The sequence below is a fragment of the Taudactylus pleione genome, unplaced genomic scaffold, assembly GCF_031769625.1.
Source record: "Taudactylus pleione unplaced genomic scaffold, aTauple2 ptg002011l, whole genome shotgun sequence".
Classification (NCBI taxonomy): Eukaryota; Metazoa; Chordata; class Amphibia; order Anura; family Myobatrachidae; genus Taudactylus; species Taudactylus pleione.
In genome coordinates, this window is record NW_028286407.1 from 28,525 (window position 1) to 45,491 (window position 16,967).

The 16,967-nt window shown below is 50.5% G+C and overlaps 1 protein-coding gene across 1 annotated transcript in view; it reads left to right on the forward strand.

The window, feature by feature from the left end:
• LOC148435722 (autophagy-related protein 9A-like) overlaps positions 1-16,967 on the forward strand; it is a 47,744-nt gene that overhangs the window by 20,825 nt on the left and 9,952 nt on the right. Inside the window, exons 6-9 of the mRNA XM_088465583.1 lie at positions 8,798-8,977; positions 9,273-9,518; positions 13,072-13,286; positions 16,713-16,821. Of these exons, the coding sequence (XP_088321709.1) occupies positions 8,798-8,977; positions 9,273-9,518; positions 13,072-13,286; positions 16,713-16,821 (750 nt within the window). The remainder of the gene's footprint in view (positions 1-8,797; positions 8,978-9,272; positions 9,519-13,071; positions 13,287-16,712; positions 16,822-16,967) is intronic.

Sequence of the window (16,967 nt, forward strand, 5' to 3'; positions counted from 1 at the left end):
AGGCTTCGGGTGTATTGTGTGTCAGGGTATATACTATGGAGTTATATATTGTGTGTCGGGGTATATGCTGTGGAGTAGTGTGATGGGCTGCGGGTGTATTGTGTGTCGGGGTATATGCCATGGAGTAGTGTGATGGGCTGCGGGTGTATTGTGTGTCGGGGTATATGCTATGGAGTAGTGTGATGGGCTGTGGGTGTATTGTGTGTCGGGGTATATGCTATGGAGTAGTGTGATGGGCTGCGGGTGTATTGTGTGATTGGGTATATGCTATGGAGTAGTGTGATGAGCTGCGGGTGTATTGTGTGTCTGGGTATATGCTATGGAGTAGTGTGATGAGCTGCGGGTGTATTCTGTGTTTGGGTATATGCTATGGAGTAGTGTGATGGGCTGCGGGTGTATTGTGTGTCTGCGTATATGTTATGGAGTAGTGTGATGGGCTGCGGGTGTATTGTGTGTCAGGGTATATGCTATGGAGTAGTGTGATGGGCTGCGGGTGTATTCTGTGTCGGGGTATATGCTATGGAGTAGAGTGATGGGCTGCGGGTGTATTGTGTGTCAGGGTATATGTTATGGAGTAGTGCGATGGGCTGTTGGTGTATTGTGTGTCGGGTTATATGCTATGGAGTAGTTTGTATGGGCTGCGGGTGTATTGTGTGTCAGGGTATATGCTATGGAGTAGTGTGATGGGCTGCTGGTGTATTGTGTTTCGGGGTATATGCTATGGAGTAGTGTGATGAGCTGCGGGTGTATTGTGTGTCAGGGTATATGCTATGGAGTAGTGTGATGGGCTGCGGGTGTATTGTGTGTCGGGGTATATGCTATGGAGTAGTTTGTATGGGCTGCGGGTGTATTGTGTGTCAGGGTATATGCTATGGAGTAGTGTATTAGGCTGTGGGTGTATTGTGTGTCTTGATATATGCTATGGAGTAGTGTGATGGGCTGCTGGTGTATTGTGTGTTTGGGTATATGCTATGGAGTAGTGTGATGAGCTGCGGGTGTATTGTGTGTCTGGGAATATGCTATGGAGTAGTGTAATAGGCTGCGGGTGTATTGTGTGTCAGGGTATATACTATGGAGTTATATATTGTGTGTCGGGGTATATGCTATGGAGTATTGTAATAGGCTGCTGGTGTATTGTGTGTCGGGGTATATGCTATGGAGTAGTGTGATGGGCTGCTGGTGTATTGTGTTTCGGGGTATATGCTATGGAGTAGTGTGATGAGCTGCGGGTGTATTGTGTGTCAGGGTATATGCTATGGAGTAGTGTGATGGGCTGCGGGTGTATTGTGTGTCGGGGTATATGCTATGGAGTAGTTTGTATGGGCTGCGGGTGTATTGTGTGTCAGGGTATATGCTATGGAGTAGTGTGATGGGCTGCGGGTGTATTGTGTGTCGGGGTATATGCTATGGAGTAGTGTGATGAGCTGCGGGTGTATTGTGTGTCTGTGTATATGCTATGGAGTAGTGTGATGAGCTGCGGGTGTATTGTGTGTTTGGGTATATGCTATGGAGTAGTTTGTATGGGCTGCGGGTGTATTGTGTGTCTGGGTATATGTTATGGAGTAGTATGATGGGCTGCGGGTGTATTGTGTGTCAGGGTATATGCTATGGAGTAGTGTGATGGGCTGCGGGTGTATTGTGTGTCGGGGTATATGCTATGGAGTAGTGTGATGAGCTGCGGGTGTATTGTGTGTCAGGGTATATGCTATGGAGTAGTGTGATGAGCTGCGGGTGTATTGTGTGTCAGGGTATATGCTATGGAGTAGTGCGATGGGCTGCTGGTGTATTGTGTGTTTGGGTATATGCTATGGAGTAGTTTGTATGGGCTGCGGGTGTATTGTGTGTCAGGGTATATGCTATGGAGTAGTGTATTAGGCTGTGGGTGTATTGTGTGTCTGGGTATATGCTATGGAGTAGTGTGATGGGCTGCTGGTGTATTGTGTGTTTGGGTATATGCTATGGAGTAGTGTGATGAGCTGCGGGTGTATTGTGTGTCTGGGTATATACTATGGAGTTATATATTGTGTGTCGGGGTATATGCTATGGAGTATTGTAATAGGCTGCTGGTGTATTGTGTGTCGGGGTATATGCTATGGAGTAGTGTGATGAGCTGCGGGTGTATTGTGTGTCTGTGTATATGCTATGGAGTAGTGTGAAGGGCTGCGGGTGTATTGATTGTCTGTGTATATGCTATGGAGTAGTGTGATGGGCTGCGAGTGTATTGTGTGTCTGTGTATATGCTATGGAGTAGTGTGATGGGCTGCGGGTGTATTGTGTGTCGGGGTATATGCTATGGAGTAGTGTGATGAGCTGCGGGTGTATTGTGTGTTTGGGTATATGCTATGGAGTAGTTTGTATGGGCTGCGGGTGTATTGTGTGTCTGGGTATATGTTATGGAGTAGTGTGATGGGCTGCGGGTGTATTGTGTGTCAGGGTATATGCTATGGAGTAGTGTGATGGGCTGCGGGTTTATTGTGTGTCGGGGTATATGCTATGGAGTAGTGTGATGGGCTGCGGGTGTATTGTGTGTCAGGGTATATGCTATGGAGTAGTGCGATGGGCTGCTGGTGTATTGTGTGTTTGGGTATATGCTATGGAGTAGTTTGTATGGGCTGCGGGTGTATTGTGTGTCAGGGTATATGCTATGGAGTAGTGCGATGGGCTGATGGTGTATTGTGTGTCGGGTTATATGCTTTGGAGTAGTTTGTATGGGCTGCGGGTGTATTGTGTGTCAGGGTTTATGCTATGGAGTAGTGTGATGGGCTGCTGGTGTATTGTGTGTCGGGGTATATGCTATGGAGTAGTGTGATGAGCTGCGGGTGTATTGTGTGTCAGGGTATATGCTATGGAGTAGTTTGTATGGGCTGCGGGTGTATTGTGTGTCGGGGTATATGCTATGGAGTAGTACGATGGGCTGCGGGTGTATTGTGTGTCTGGGTATATGCTATGGAGTAGTGGAATGGGCTGTGGGTGTATTGTGTGTCAGGGTGTATGCTATGGAGTAGTGTATTAGGCTGTGGGTGTATTGTGTGTCTGGGTATATGCTATGGAGTAGTGTGAGGGGCTGCTGGTGTATTGTGTGTTTGGGTATATGCTATGGAGTAGTGTGATGAGCTGCGGGTGTATTGTGTGTCTGGGTATATGCTATGGAGTAGTGTAATAGGCTGCGGGTGTATTGTGTGTCTGGGTATATGCTATGGAGTAGTGTGATGGGCTGCGGGTGTATTGTGTGTCGGTGTATATGCTATGGGGTAGTGTGATGGGCTGTGGGTGTATTGTGTGTCTGGGTATATGCTATGGAGTAGTGTGATGGGCTGCGGGTGTATTGTGTTTCGGTGTATATGCTATGGAGTAGTGTGATGGGCTGCGGGTGTATTGTGTGTCGGGGTATATGCTATGGAGTAGTGCGATGGGCTGCGGGTGTATTGTGTGTCAGGGTGTATGCTATGGAGTAGTGTGATGGGCTGCGGGTGTATTGTGTGTCTGTGTATATGCTATGGAGTAGTGTGATGGGCTGCGGGTGTATTGTGTGTCGGGGTATATGCTATGGAGTAGTGTGATGGGCTGCGGGTGTATTGTGTGTCGGGCTATATGCTATGGAGTAGTGTGATGAGCTGCGGGTGTATTGTGTGTCTGTGTATATGCTCTGGAGTGGTACGATGGGCTGTGGGTGTATTGTGTGTCAGGGTATATGCTATGGAGTAGTGTGATGGGCTGTGGGTGTAGTGTGTATCGGGGTATATGCTATGGAGTAGTGCGATGGGCTGTGGGTGTATTGTGTGTTGGGGTATATGCTATGGAGTAGTGTGATGAGCTGCGGGTGTATTGTGTGTCTGGGTATATGCTATGGAGTAGTTTGTATGGGCTGCGGGTGTATTGTGTGTCTGGGTATATGCTATGGAGTAGTACGATGGGCTGCGGGTGTATTGTGTGTCTGGGTATATGCTATGGAGTAGTGTGATGGGCTGTGGGTGTATTGTGTGTCAGGGTATATGCTATGGAGTAGTGTAATAGGCTGCGGGTGTATTGTGTGTCTGGGTATATGCTATGGAGTAGTGTGATGGGCTGCGGTTGTATTGTGTGTCTGGGTATATGCTATGGAGTAGTGTGATGGGCTGCTGGTGTATTGTGTGTCGGGGTATATGCTATGGAGTAGTGTAATAGGCTGCGGGTGTATTGTGTATCGGGGTATATGCTATGGAGTACTGTGATGGGCTGTGGGTGTATTGTGTGTCGGTGTATATGCTATGGAGTAGTGTGATGGGCTGCGGGGGTATTCTGTGTCAGGGTATATGCTATGGAGTGTTGGGATGGGCTGCGGGTGTATTGTGTGTCGGGGTATATGCTATGGAGTAGTACGATGGGCTGCGGGTGTACTTTGTCTCGGGGTATATGCTATAGAATAGTGTGATGGGCTGCGGGTGTATTGTGTGTTTGGGTATATGCTATGGAGTAGTGTGATGGGCTGCGGGTGTATTGTGTGTCTGGGTATATGCAATGGAGTAGTGTCATGGGCTGCGGGTGTATTGTGTGTCTGGGTATATGCTATGGAGTAGTGTGATGGGCTGCGGGTGTATTGTGTGTCTGGATATATGCTATGGAGTAGTGTCATGGGCTGCAGGTGTATTGTGTGTCTGGGTATATGCTATGGAGTAGTGTGATGAGCTGTGGGGGTATTGTGTGTCGGGGTATATGCTATGGAGTAGTGTGATGGGCTGTGGGTGTATTGTGTGTCGGGGTATATGCTATGGAGTAGTGTAATAGGCTGCGGGTGTATTGTGTGTTTGGGTATATGCTGTGGAGTAGTACGATGGGCTGCGGGTGTATTGTGTGTCGGGGTATATGCTATGGAGTAGTACGATGGGCTGCGGGTGTATTGTGTGTCAGGGTATATGCTATGGAGTAGTGTGATAGGCTGCGGGTGTATTGTGTGTCGGGGTATATGCTATGGAGTAGTGCGATGGGCTGCGGGTGTATTGTGTGTCGGGGTATATGCTATGGAGTAGTGCGATGGGCTGCGGGTGTATTGTGTGTCAGGGTATATGCTATGGAGTAGTGTGATAGGCTGCGGGTGTATTGTGTGTCGGGGTATATGCTATGGAGTAGTACGATGGGCTGCGGGTGTATTGTGTGTCAGGGTATATGCTATGGAGTAGTGTGATAGGCTGCGGGTGTATTGTGTGTCGGGGTATATGCTATGGAGTAGTGTGATGAGCTGCGGGTGTATTGTGTATCGGGGTATATGCTATGGAGTAGTGTGATGAGCTGCGGGTGTATTGTGTATCGGGGTATATGCTATGGAGTAGTGTGATGAGCTGCGGGTGTATTGTGTGTCGGGGTATATGCTATGGAGTAGTGTGATGGGCTGTGGGTGTATTGTGTGTCGGGGTATATGCTATGGAGTAGTGTAATAGGCTGCGGGTGTATTGTGTGTTTGGGTATATGCTGTGGAGTAGTACGATGGGCTGCGGGTGTATTGTGTGCCGGGGTATATGCTATGGAGTAGTACGATGGGCTGCGGGTGTATTGTGTGTCAGGGTATATGCTATGGAGTAGTGTGATAGGCTGCTGGTGTATTGTGTGTCGGGGTATATGCTATGGAGTAGTGCGATGGGCTGCGGGTGTATTGTGTGTCGGGGTATATGCTATGGAGTAGTGTGATGAGCTGCAGGTGTATTGTGTATCGGGGTATATGCTATGGAGTAGTGTGATGAGCTGCGGGTGTATTGTGTGTCGGGGTATATGCTATGGAGTAGTACAATGGGCTGCGGGTGTATTGTGTGTCGGGGTATATGCTATGGAGTAGTACGATGGGCTGCGGGTGTATTGTGTGTCAGGGTATATGCTATGGAGTAGTGTGATAGGCTGCGGGTGTATTGTGTGTCGGGGTATATTCTATGGAGTAGTGCGATGGGCTCTGGGTGTATTGTGTGTCGGGGTATATGCTATGGAGTAGTGTGATGAGCTGCGGGTGTATTGTGTGTCGGGGTATATGCTATGGAGTAGTGTGATGGGCTGCGGGTGTAGTGTGTGTCGGGGTATATGCTATGGAGTAGTGTGATAGGCTGCGGGTGTATTGTGTGTCGGGGTATATGCTATGGAGTAGTGTGATAGGCTGCGGGTGTATTGTGTGTTGGGGTATATGCTATGGAGTAGTGTGATGAGCTGCGGGTGTATTGTGTATCGGGGTATATGCTATGGAGTAGTGTGATAGGCTGCGGGTGTATTGTGTGTCGGGGTATATGCTATGGAGTAGTGTGATAGGCTGCGGGTGTATTGTGTGTTGGGGTATATGCTATGGAGTAGTGTGATGGGCTGCTGGTGTATTGTGTGTCAGGGTATATGCTATGGAGTAGTTTAATAGGCTGCGGGTGTATTGTGTATCGGGGTATATGCTATGGAGTACTGTGATGGGCTGTGGGTGTATTGTGTGTCGGTGTATATGCTATGGAGTAGTGTGATGGGCTGCGGGGGTATTCTGTGTCAGGGTATATGCTATGGAGTGTTGGGATGGGCTGCGGGTGTATTGTGTGTCGGGGTATATGCTATGGAGTAGTACGATGGGCTGCGGGTGTACTTTGTCTCGGGGTATATGCTATAGAATAGTGTGATGGGCTGCGGGTGTATTGTGTGTTTGGGTATATGCTATGGAGTAGTGTGATGGGCTGCGGGTGTATTGTGTGTCAGGGTATATGCTTTGGTTGTCGAAATGAATTGTATTGGATGGCGGTTGTGTCGGGATGTGTTGTTTTGTATGGTGGCGGGATGTGTTGTATATGATGGCGATTGTGTCGGGATGTGTTGTTTTGTATGGTGGCGGTGTCGGGATGTGTTGTTTTGGATGGCGGTTGTGACGGGATGTGTTGTATTGGATGGTGGCGGGATGTGTTGTATATGATGGCGGTTGTGTTGGGATGTGTTGTATGGTGGCGGTGGCGGGATGTGTTGTATTGGATGGCAGTAGTGTCGGGATGTGTTGTATTGAATGGCGGTTGTGTCGGGATGTGTTTTATGGTATGGTGGCGGTGGCGTGATGAGTTGTATTGGATGGTGGTTGTGTCGGGATGAGTTGTATTGGATGGAGGTTGTGTCGGGTTGTATTGTATGGTGGTGGTGTCGGGATGTTTTGTATTGGATGGCGGTTGTGTCGGGATGTGTTGTATTGTATAGTGGGGTTGTCGGGATGTGTTGTATTGGATGGCGGTTGTGTCGGGATGTGTTGTGTTGGATGGCGAGTGTAATGGGTATCGGGGTGTATTGGATTGGATGGCGGTTGTGTCGGGATGTGTTGTTTTGGATGGCGGTTGCGTCGGGATGTGTTCTATTGGATGGTAGTAGTGTCCGGATGCGTTATTTTGGATGGCGGTTGTTTCGGGATGTGTTGTATTGGATGGCGGTTGTGTCAGGATGTGTTGTTTTGTATGGTGGCGGTGTTGGGATTTGTTATATTGGATGGCGGTTGTGTCGGGATGTGTTGTATTGGATGGCGGTTGTGTCGGGGTGTGTTGTATTGTATGGTGGGGGTGTCACGGTGTGTTGTATTGGATGGCGGGTGTATTGGCATGTGTTGTACTGTATGGTAGGAGTTTGTTATTGGTTGTCGGAGTGTGTTTTGTTGGATGGCGGGGTATCGGGGTATGTTGTATTGTATGGTGGGGGTATCCGGGTGTATTTTATTGGATAGCGGGGGTGTCGGGATGTGTTGTATTGAATGGCGGTTGTGTCGGGATGTGTTTTATGGTATGGTGGCGGTGGCGTGATGTGTTGTATTGGATGGCGGTTGTGTCGGGATGTGTTGTATTGGATGGAGGTTGTGTCGGGTTGTATTGTATGGAGGTGGTGTCGGGATGTTTTGTGTTGGATGGCGGTTGTGTCGGGATGTGTTGTATTGTATGGTGGGGTTGTCGGGATATGTTGTATTGGATGGCGGTGGTGTCAGGTTGTGTTGTGTTGGATGGCGAGTGTAATGGGTATCGGGGTGTATTGGATTGGATGGCGGGGGTGTCGGGGTGTGTTGTATTGGATTGCGGGTGTATTGGGTATCAGCATGTGTTGAATTGTATGGTGGGGGTGTCGTGATGTGTTGTATTGGATGGCGGTTGTATTGGATGGCGGGGGTGTCAGGTTGTGTTGTATTGGATGGCGGGTGTAATGGGTATCGGGGTGTATTGGATTGGATGGCGGGGGTGTCTGGGTGTGTTGTATTGGATGGCGGGTGTATTGGGTATCAGCATGTGTTGTATTGTATGGTGGGGGTGTTGCGATGTATTGTATTGGATGGCGGTTGTATTGTATGGTGGGGGTGTCGTGATGTGTTGTATTGGATGGCGGTTGTGTCGGGATGTGTTATTTTGGATGGCGGGGGTGTCGGGATGTGTTGTATTAGATGGCGAGTGTATTGTGTATCAGCATGTGTGGTATGGTGGGGGTGTGGGGATGTGTTGTATCGAATGGCCGTTGTGTCGGGATGTGTTGTATTGGATGGCGGTTGTGTCGGGATGGGTTGTATTGTATGGTGGGGGTGTCGGGATGTATTGTATTGGATAGCGGTTGTTTTGTTTGGCGGGGGTGTCAGGTTGTGTTGTATAGGATGGCGGGTGTAATGGGTATCGGGGTGTATTGGATTGGATGACGGTTGTGTTGGGATGTGTTGTTTTGGATGGCGGGGGGTTGGGGTGTGATGTAGTGGATGGCGGTTATGTTGGGAAGTGTTGTATTGTATGGTGGGGGTGTCGGGTTGTGTTTTACGGATTAGGGTGTTTACCATTTTATAATTTTCGACCCTTATTCATGGTAGGTCTTTATCCTGGAGGAGCTTCTCAGCCCGATCATTACTCCGTTCATCCTGATCTTCTCTCTGCGTCACAAATCCTTGGAGATCATCGATTTCTTCCGAAACTTTTCAGTGGAAGTTGTGGGAGTCGGAGATATCTGCTCATTTGCTCAAATGGACATCCGAAAACATGGAAACCCTCAGGTAGGGGCAGAACGGCTCTAGGTGTGGGGTAGATGCATGATCCATAACAAGGGCGGAACTATGCCCAATGCTGGAGGTGAGGGGAGCAAAGCAATGCTTGTCCACCCTCCGGTGGCCCATGCTCTAATAACCCGCCTTTAACGGCACCTCGCCCACATTTTGCTATGGGGCTCAGCATTGCCATGTTCTGACACTGGTAAACATACTAAGATTGTCCACAGAGATGGTTAATCCTCTCTACATACATGTAGGCCCCTCCATGTTGTCACCATGAGACCCTCTGTCTTGTCCACAGTGGATGTCGGAGGGGCAGACCCATGCTTCGGTGTACCAGCAGGCGGAGAATGGAAAGACGGAGCTGTCTCTCATGCATTTTGCAATCACAAATCCGCATTGGCAGCCCCCACTGGAGAGCTCGGTCTTCATAGGTCATGTGAAGGAGAAGGTCCAGCAGGACGCAGCAAATGCTCCCCCAGCCCAGCAAATTCTCTGTGACGCTCCGATTTGTAGCTCTATCCTGTCTAATGAGTCTGGAACTGCGGTCAGTATTCTTCTGCCCACTACATCCACTTTACCCCTGATATCAGCTGTCTATCTCCCGCTATTACTCTCCTATATCATCTCTCTCACTCCCGCTGTTACTCCCCTATATCATCTCTCTCACTCCCGCTATTACTCCCCTATATCATCTCTCTCACTCCCGCAGTTACTCCCCTATATCATCTCTCTCACTCCCGCTATTACTCCCCTATATCATCTCTCTCACTCCCGCTGTTACTCCCCTATATCATCTCTCTCACTCCCGCTGTTACTCCCCAGTATCATCTCTCTCATTCCCGCTGTTACTCCCCTATATCATCTCTCTCACTCCCGCAGTTACTCCCCTATATCATCTCTCTCACTCCCGCTATTACTCCCCTATATCATCTCTCTCACTCCCGCTGTTACTCCCCTATATCATCTCTCTCACTCCCGCTGTTACTCCCCTATATCATCTCTCTCACTCCCGCTGTTACTCCCCTATATCATCTCTCTCACTCCCACTGTTACTCCCCTATATCATCTCTCTCACTCCCGCTGTTACTCCCCTATATCATCTCTCTCACTCCCGCTGTTACTCCTCTATATCATCTCTCTCCCTCCCGCTGTTACTCCTCTATATCATCTCTCTCCCTCCCGCTGTTACTCCCCTATATCATCTCTCTCACTCCTGCTATTACTCCCCTGTATCATTTCTCTCCCGCTGTTACTCCCCTGTATCATCTCTCTCACTCCTGCTGTTACTCCCCTGTATCATCTATCTCACTCCCGCTGTTACTCCCCTGTATCATCTATCTCACTCCCGCTGTTACTCCTCTGTATCATCTCTCTCATTCCCACTGTTACTCCCCTATATGAGCTCTGTAACTCCCACTGTTACTCCCCTGTATCATCTCTCTCATTCCCACTGTTACTCCCCTTTGGAAGCTCAGTAACTCTCACTGTTTCTCACCTGTATCATCTCTCTCATTCCCACAGTTACTCCCCTATATGAGCTCTGTAACTCCCGCTGTTACTCACCTGTATCATCTCTCTCATTCCCACTGTTACTCCCCTGTATCATCTCTCTCATTCCCACTGTCACTCCCCTATATGAGCTCTGTAACTTCAGCTGTTACTCACCTGTATCATCTCTCTCATTCCCACTGTCACTCCCCTTTGTGAGCTCTGGTACTCCCTTTGTTACTCCCCTTTATGAGCTCTGTAACTCCCGCTGTTACTCACCTGTATCATCTCTCTCATTCCCACTGTTACTCCCCTGTATCATCTCTCTCATTCCCACTGTCACTCCCCTATATGAGCTCTGTAACTTCAGCTGTTACTCACCTGTATCATCTCTCTCATTCCCACTGTCACTCCCCTTTGTGAGCTCTGGTACTCCCTTTGTTACTCCCCTTTATGAGCTCTGTAACTCCCGCTGTTACTCACCTGTATCATCTCTCTCATTCCCACTGTTACTCCCCTTTATGAGCTCTGGTACTCCCTTTGTTACTCCCCTTTATGAGCTCTGTAACTCCCGCTGTTACTCCCCTGTATCATCTCTCTCATTCCCACTGTTACTCCCTTTTGTGAGCTCTGGTACTCCCTTTGTTACTCCCCTTTATGAGCTCTGTAACTCCCGCTGTTACTCCCCTGTATCATCTCTCTCATTCCCACTGTCACTCCCCTTTGTGAGCTCTGGTACTCCCTTTGTTACTCCCCTTTATGAGCTCTGTAACTCCCGCTGTTACTCCCCTGTATCATCTCTCTCATTCCCACTGTTACTCCCTTTTGTGAGCTCTGGTACTCCCTTTGTTACTCCCCTTTATGAGCTCTGTAACTCCCGCTGTTACTCCCCTGTATCATCTCTCTCATTCCCACTGTCACTCCCCTTTGTGAGCTCTGGTACTCCCTTTGTTACTCCCCTTTATGAGCTCTGTAACTCCCGCTGTTACTCCCCTGTATCATCTCTCTCATTCCCACTGTTACTCCCCTTTGGAAGCTCTGTAACTCCCGCTGTTACTCCCCTGTATCATCTCTCTCATTCCCACTGTTACTCCTCTTTGGAAGCTCTGTAACTCTCGCTGTTACTCACCTGTATCATCTCTCTCATTCCCACTGTTACTCCCCTTTGTGAGCTCTGGTACTCCCTTTGTTACTCCCCTTTATGAGCTCTGTAACTCCAGCTGTTACTCCCCTGTATCATCTCTCTCATTCCCACTGTTACTCCCCTTTGTGAGCTCTGGTACTCCCTTTGTTACTCCCCTTTATGAGCTCTGTAACTCCACCTGTTACTCCCCTGTATCATCTCTCTCATTCCCACTGTTACTCCCCTTTGTGAGCTCTGGTACTCCCTTTGTTACTCCCCTGTATCATCTCTCTCATTCCCACTGTTACTCCCCTTTGTGAGCTCTGGTACTCCCTTTGTTACTCCCCTTTATGAGTTCTATAACTTCCGCTGTTACTCCCCTGTATCATATCTCTCATTCCCACTGTTACTCCCCTTGATGAGCTCTGTATCTCCCACTGTTACTCCTCTGTATCTTCTCTCTCATTCCCACTGTTACTCCCCTGTATCATCTCTCTCATTCCCACTGTTACTCCCCTTAATGAGCTCTGGTACTCCCTCTGTTGCTCTCCTGTATCATCTCTCTCATTCCCACTGTTACTACCTTGTATCATCTCTCTCATTCCCACTGTTACTACCCTGTATCATCTCTCTCATTCCCGCTGTTACTCCCCAGTATCATGTCTCTCACTCCTGCTGTTACTCCCCAGTATCATGTCTCTCACTCCTGCTGTTACTCCCCTGTATCATCTCTCTCACTCCCGCTATTACTCCCCTTGATGAGCTCTGTATCTCCCACTGTTGCTCCTCTGTATCATCTATCTCACTCCCGCTATTACTCCCCTATATCATCTCTCTAACTCCCACTGTTACTCCTCTGTATCATCTCTCTCACTCCCGCTATTACTCCCCTATATCATCTCTCTCACTCCCGCTATTACTCCCCTATATCATCTCTCTCATTCCTGCTGTTACTCCCCTTATGAGCTGTGTAACTCCTGCTGTTACTCCTCTGTATCATCTCTCTCATTCCCGCTATTACTCTCCAGTATCATGTCTCTCACTCCCGCTGTTACTCCTCTGTATCATCTCTCTCACTCCCGCTATTACTCCCCAGTATCATGTCTCTCACTCCCGCTATTACTCCCCTATATCATCTCTCTCACTCCCGCTATTACTCCCCAGTATCATGTCTCTCACTCCCGCTATTACTCCCCTGTATCATCTCTCTCACTCCCGCTATTACTCCCCTGTATCATCTCTCTCACTCCCGCTGTTACTCACCTGTATCATCTCTCTCACTCCCGCTGTTACGCCTCTGTATCATCTCTCTCACTCCCGCTATTACTCCCCTGTATCATCTCTCTCATTCCCGCTGTTACTCCCCTTATGAGCTGTGTAACTCCCGCTGTTACTCCCTGTTTTCTTGCATAGTATCCGGCCATGTACTCCTGTGTCATTTCTCTTCTGGTCACTGCTGCTAACTCTTCCCTTTCATACTCTTTAGCCAGATAATTTGCTGGCCAGTGTTCTGGTACATCCGGTGCTAACTGCCAGCGGGTTACCCACGCGGGACCGGCGCTTTGCACAACCCACTACTACAGCATCTGCCGCAGCCAGTGTCTTAGCGTCTCTCTCCGCGTCACAGATCTCCAACCGCCCACTGGGGGCCCAATCCAGCACCTCAATGTACAACAGTGATCGGACAGTCCTGCAGCAGAGGTCAGTGTCCCTCCCAGTGTCCTGTCCCTCCATACTCCTGCAGCAGAGGTCAGTGTCTCTCCCTGTGTCCTGTCCCTCCATACTACTGCAGCAGAGGTCAGTGTCTCTCCCAGTGTCCTGTCCCTCCATACTACTGCAGCAGAGGTCAGTGTCTCTCCCAGTGTCCTGTCCCTCCATACTCCTGTAGCAGAGGTCAGTATCTCTCCCAGTGTCCTGTCCCTCCATAATTCTGCAGCAGAGCTCAGTGTCTCTCCCAGTGTCCTGTCCCTCCATACTCCTGCAGCAAAAGTCAGTGTCTCTCCCACTGTCCTGTCCCTCAATACTCCTACAGCAGAGGTCAGTGTCTCTCCCAGTGTCCTGTCCCTCCATACTCCTAGAGCAGAAGTCAGTGTCTCTCCCAGTGTCCTGTCCCTCCATACTCCTGCAGCATAGGTCAGTGTCTCTCCCAGTGTCCTGTCCCTCCATACTCCTGCAGCATAGGCCAGTGTCTCTCCCTGTGTCCTGTCCCTCCATACTCCTGCAGCAGAGGTCAGTGTCTCTCCCTGTGTCCTGTCCATCCATACTCCTGCAGCAAAGGTCAGTGTCTCTCCCCGTGTCCTGTCCCTCCATACTCCTGCAGCAGAGGTCAGTGTCTCTCCCAGTGTTCTGTTCCTCCATACTCCTGCAGCAGAGGTCAGTGTCCCTCCCAGTGTCCTGTCCCTCCATACTCCTGCAGCAGAGGTCAGTGTCTCTCCCAGTGTCCTGTCCCTCCATACTCCTGCAGCAGAGGTCAGTGTCTCTCCAAGTGTCCTGTCCCTCCATACTACTGCAGCAGAGGTCAGTGTCTCTCCCTGTGTCCTGTCCCTCCATACTTCTGCAGCATAGGTCAGTGTCTCTCCCTGTGTCCTGTCCCTCCATACTCCTGCAGCAGAGGTCAGTGTCTCTCCCAGTGTCCTGTCCCTCCATACTCCTGCAGCAGAGGTCAGTGTCCCTCCCAGTGTCCTGTCCCTCCATACTCCTGCAGCAGAGGTCAGTGTCCCTCCCTGTGTCCTGTCCCTCCATACTTCTGCAGCATAGGTCAGTGTCTCTCCCTGTGTCCTGTCCCTCCATACTCCTGCAGCAGAGGTCAGTGTCCCTCCCAGTGTCCTGTCCCTCGATACTCTTGCAGCAGAGGTCAGTGTCTCTCCCACTGTCCTGTCCCTCCATACTACTGCAGCAGAGGTCAGTGTCTCTCCCACTGTCCTGTCCCTCCATACTCCTGCAGCAGAGGTCAGTGTCTTTCCCACTGTCCTGTCCCTCCATACTACTGCAGCAGAGGTCAGTGTCTCTCCCACTGTCCTGTCCCTCCATACTCCTGCAGCAGAGGTCAGTGTCTTTCCCTGTGTCCTGTCCCTCCATACTCCTGCAGCAGAGATCAGTGTCCCTCCCAGTGTCCTGTCCCTCCATACTCTTGCAGCAGAGGTCAGTGTCTCTCCCACTGTCCTGTCCCTCCATACTCCTGCAGCAGAGGTCAGTGTCCCTCCCAGTGTCCTGTCCCTCGATACTCTTGCAGCAGAGGTCAGTGTCTCTCCCACTGTCCTGTCCCTCCATACTACTGCAGCAGAGGTCAGTGTCTCTCCCACTGTCCTGTCCCTCCATACTCCTGCAGCAGAGGTCAGTGTCTTTCCCTGTGTCCTGTCCCTCCATACTCCTGCAGCAGAGATCAGTGTCCCTCCCAGTGTCCTGTCCCTCCATACTCTTGCAGCAGAGGTCAGTGTCTCTCCCACTGTCCTGTCCCTCCATACTACTGCAGCAGAGGTCAGTGTCTCTCCCACTGTCCTGTCCCTCCATACTCCTGCAGCAGAGGTCAGTGTCTTTCCCACTGTCCTGTCCCTCCATACTACTGCAGCAGAGGTCAGTGTCTCTCCCACTGTCCTGTCCCTCCATACTCCTGCAGCAGAGGTCAGTGTCTTTCCCTGTGTCCTGTCCCTCCATACTCCTGCAGCAGAGATCAGTGTCCTTCCCAGTGTCCTGTCCCTCCATACTCTTGCAGCAGAGGTCAGTGTCTCTCCCACTGTCCTGTCCCTCCATACTCCTGCAGCAGAGGTCAGTGTCCCTCCCAGTGTCCTGTCCCTCGATACTCTTGCAGCAGAGGTCAGTGTCTCTCCCACTGTCCTGTCCCTCCATACTACTGCAGCAGAGGTCAGTGTCTCTCCCACTGTCCTGTCCCTCCATACTCCTGCAGCAGAGGTCAGTGTCTCTCCCTGTGTCCTGTCCCTCCATACTCCTGCAGCAGAGATCAGTGTCCCTCCCAGTGTCCTGTCCCTCCATACTCTTGCAGCAGAGGTCAGTGTCTCTCCCACTGTCCTGTCCCTCCATACTCCTGCAGCAGAGGTCAGTGTCCCTCCCAGTGTCCTGTCCCTCGATACTCTTGCAGCAGAGGTCAGTGTCTCTCCCACTGTCCTGTCCCTCCATACTACTGCAGCAGAGGTCAGTGTCTCTCCCACTGTCCTGTCCCTCCATACTCCTGCAGCAGAGGTCAGTGTCTCTCCCTGTGTCCTGTCCCTCCATACTCCTGCAGCAGAGGTCAGTGTCCCTCCCAGTGTCCTGTCCCTCGATACTCTTGCAGCAGAGCTCAGTCTCTCTCCCTGTGTCCTGTCCCTCCATACTCCTACAGCAGGGGTCATTGCCTCTCCCAGTGTCCTGTCCTTCCATACTCCTGCAGCAAAGGTCAGTATCTCTCCCAGTGTCCTGTCCCTCCATACTCCTGCAGCAGAGGTCAGTGTCTCTTCCAGTGTCCTGTCCCTCCATACTCCTGCAGCAGAGGTCAGTGTCTCTCCCAGTGTCCTGTCCCTCCATACTCCTGCAGCATAGGTCATTGTCTCTCCCAGTGTCCCGTCCCTCCATACTCCTGCAGCAGAGGTCATTGTCTCTCCCAGTGTCCTGTCCCTCCATACTCCTGCAGCAGAGGTCAGTGTCTCTCCCAGTGTCCTGTCCCTCCATACTACTGCAGCAGAGGTCAGTGTCTCTCCCTGTGTCCTGTCCCTCCATACTCCTGCAGCAGAGGTCAGTGTCTCTCCCAGTGTCCTGTCCCTCCATACTCCTGCAGCAGAGGTCAGTGTCTCTCCCAGTGTCCTGTCCCTCCATACTCCTGCAGCAGAGGTCATTGTCTCTCCCAGTGTCCTGTCCCTCCATACTACTGCAGCAGAGGTCAGTGTCTCTCCCAGTGTCCTGTCCCTCCATACTCCTGCAGCAGAGGTCAGTGTCTCTCCCAGTGTCCTGTCCCTCCATACTCCTGCAGCAGAGGTCAGTGTCCCTCCCAGTGTCCTGTCCCTCCATACTCCTGCAGCAGAGGTCAGTGTCTCTCCCAGTGTCCTGTCCCTCCATACTCTGATCAGTTACAGGGATGTTGTGATACTGGATGACGCAGTATGTGTACATTAAGCGGTCACTGTCTCTCTATCTCAGCGCAATGTCTCCGACTGACTCCCAGATACAGAGCATCTCTCGCTCCTCACTACTGGCCTCAGAGTTTGCGTCTGCTGAGATGAGTCTACATGCCATTTACATGCATGAGGTGAGTGTCTACATGCTATTTACATTTACATATAGAAGTTGAGTCTACATGCCATTAACACCGATAGTCTGATTTCTTCTTCAGGGTCCATAGGACTCCACAGGGGAGACAATGGGGTGTCGGAAGTGGTTAGGACTGGGCACCAA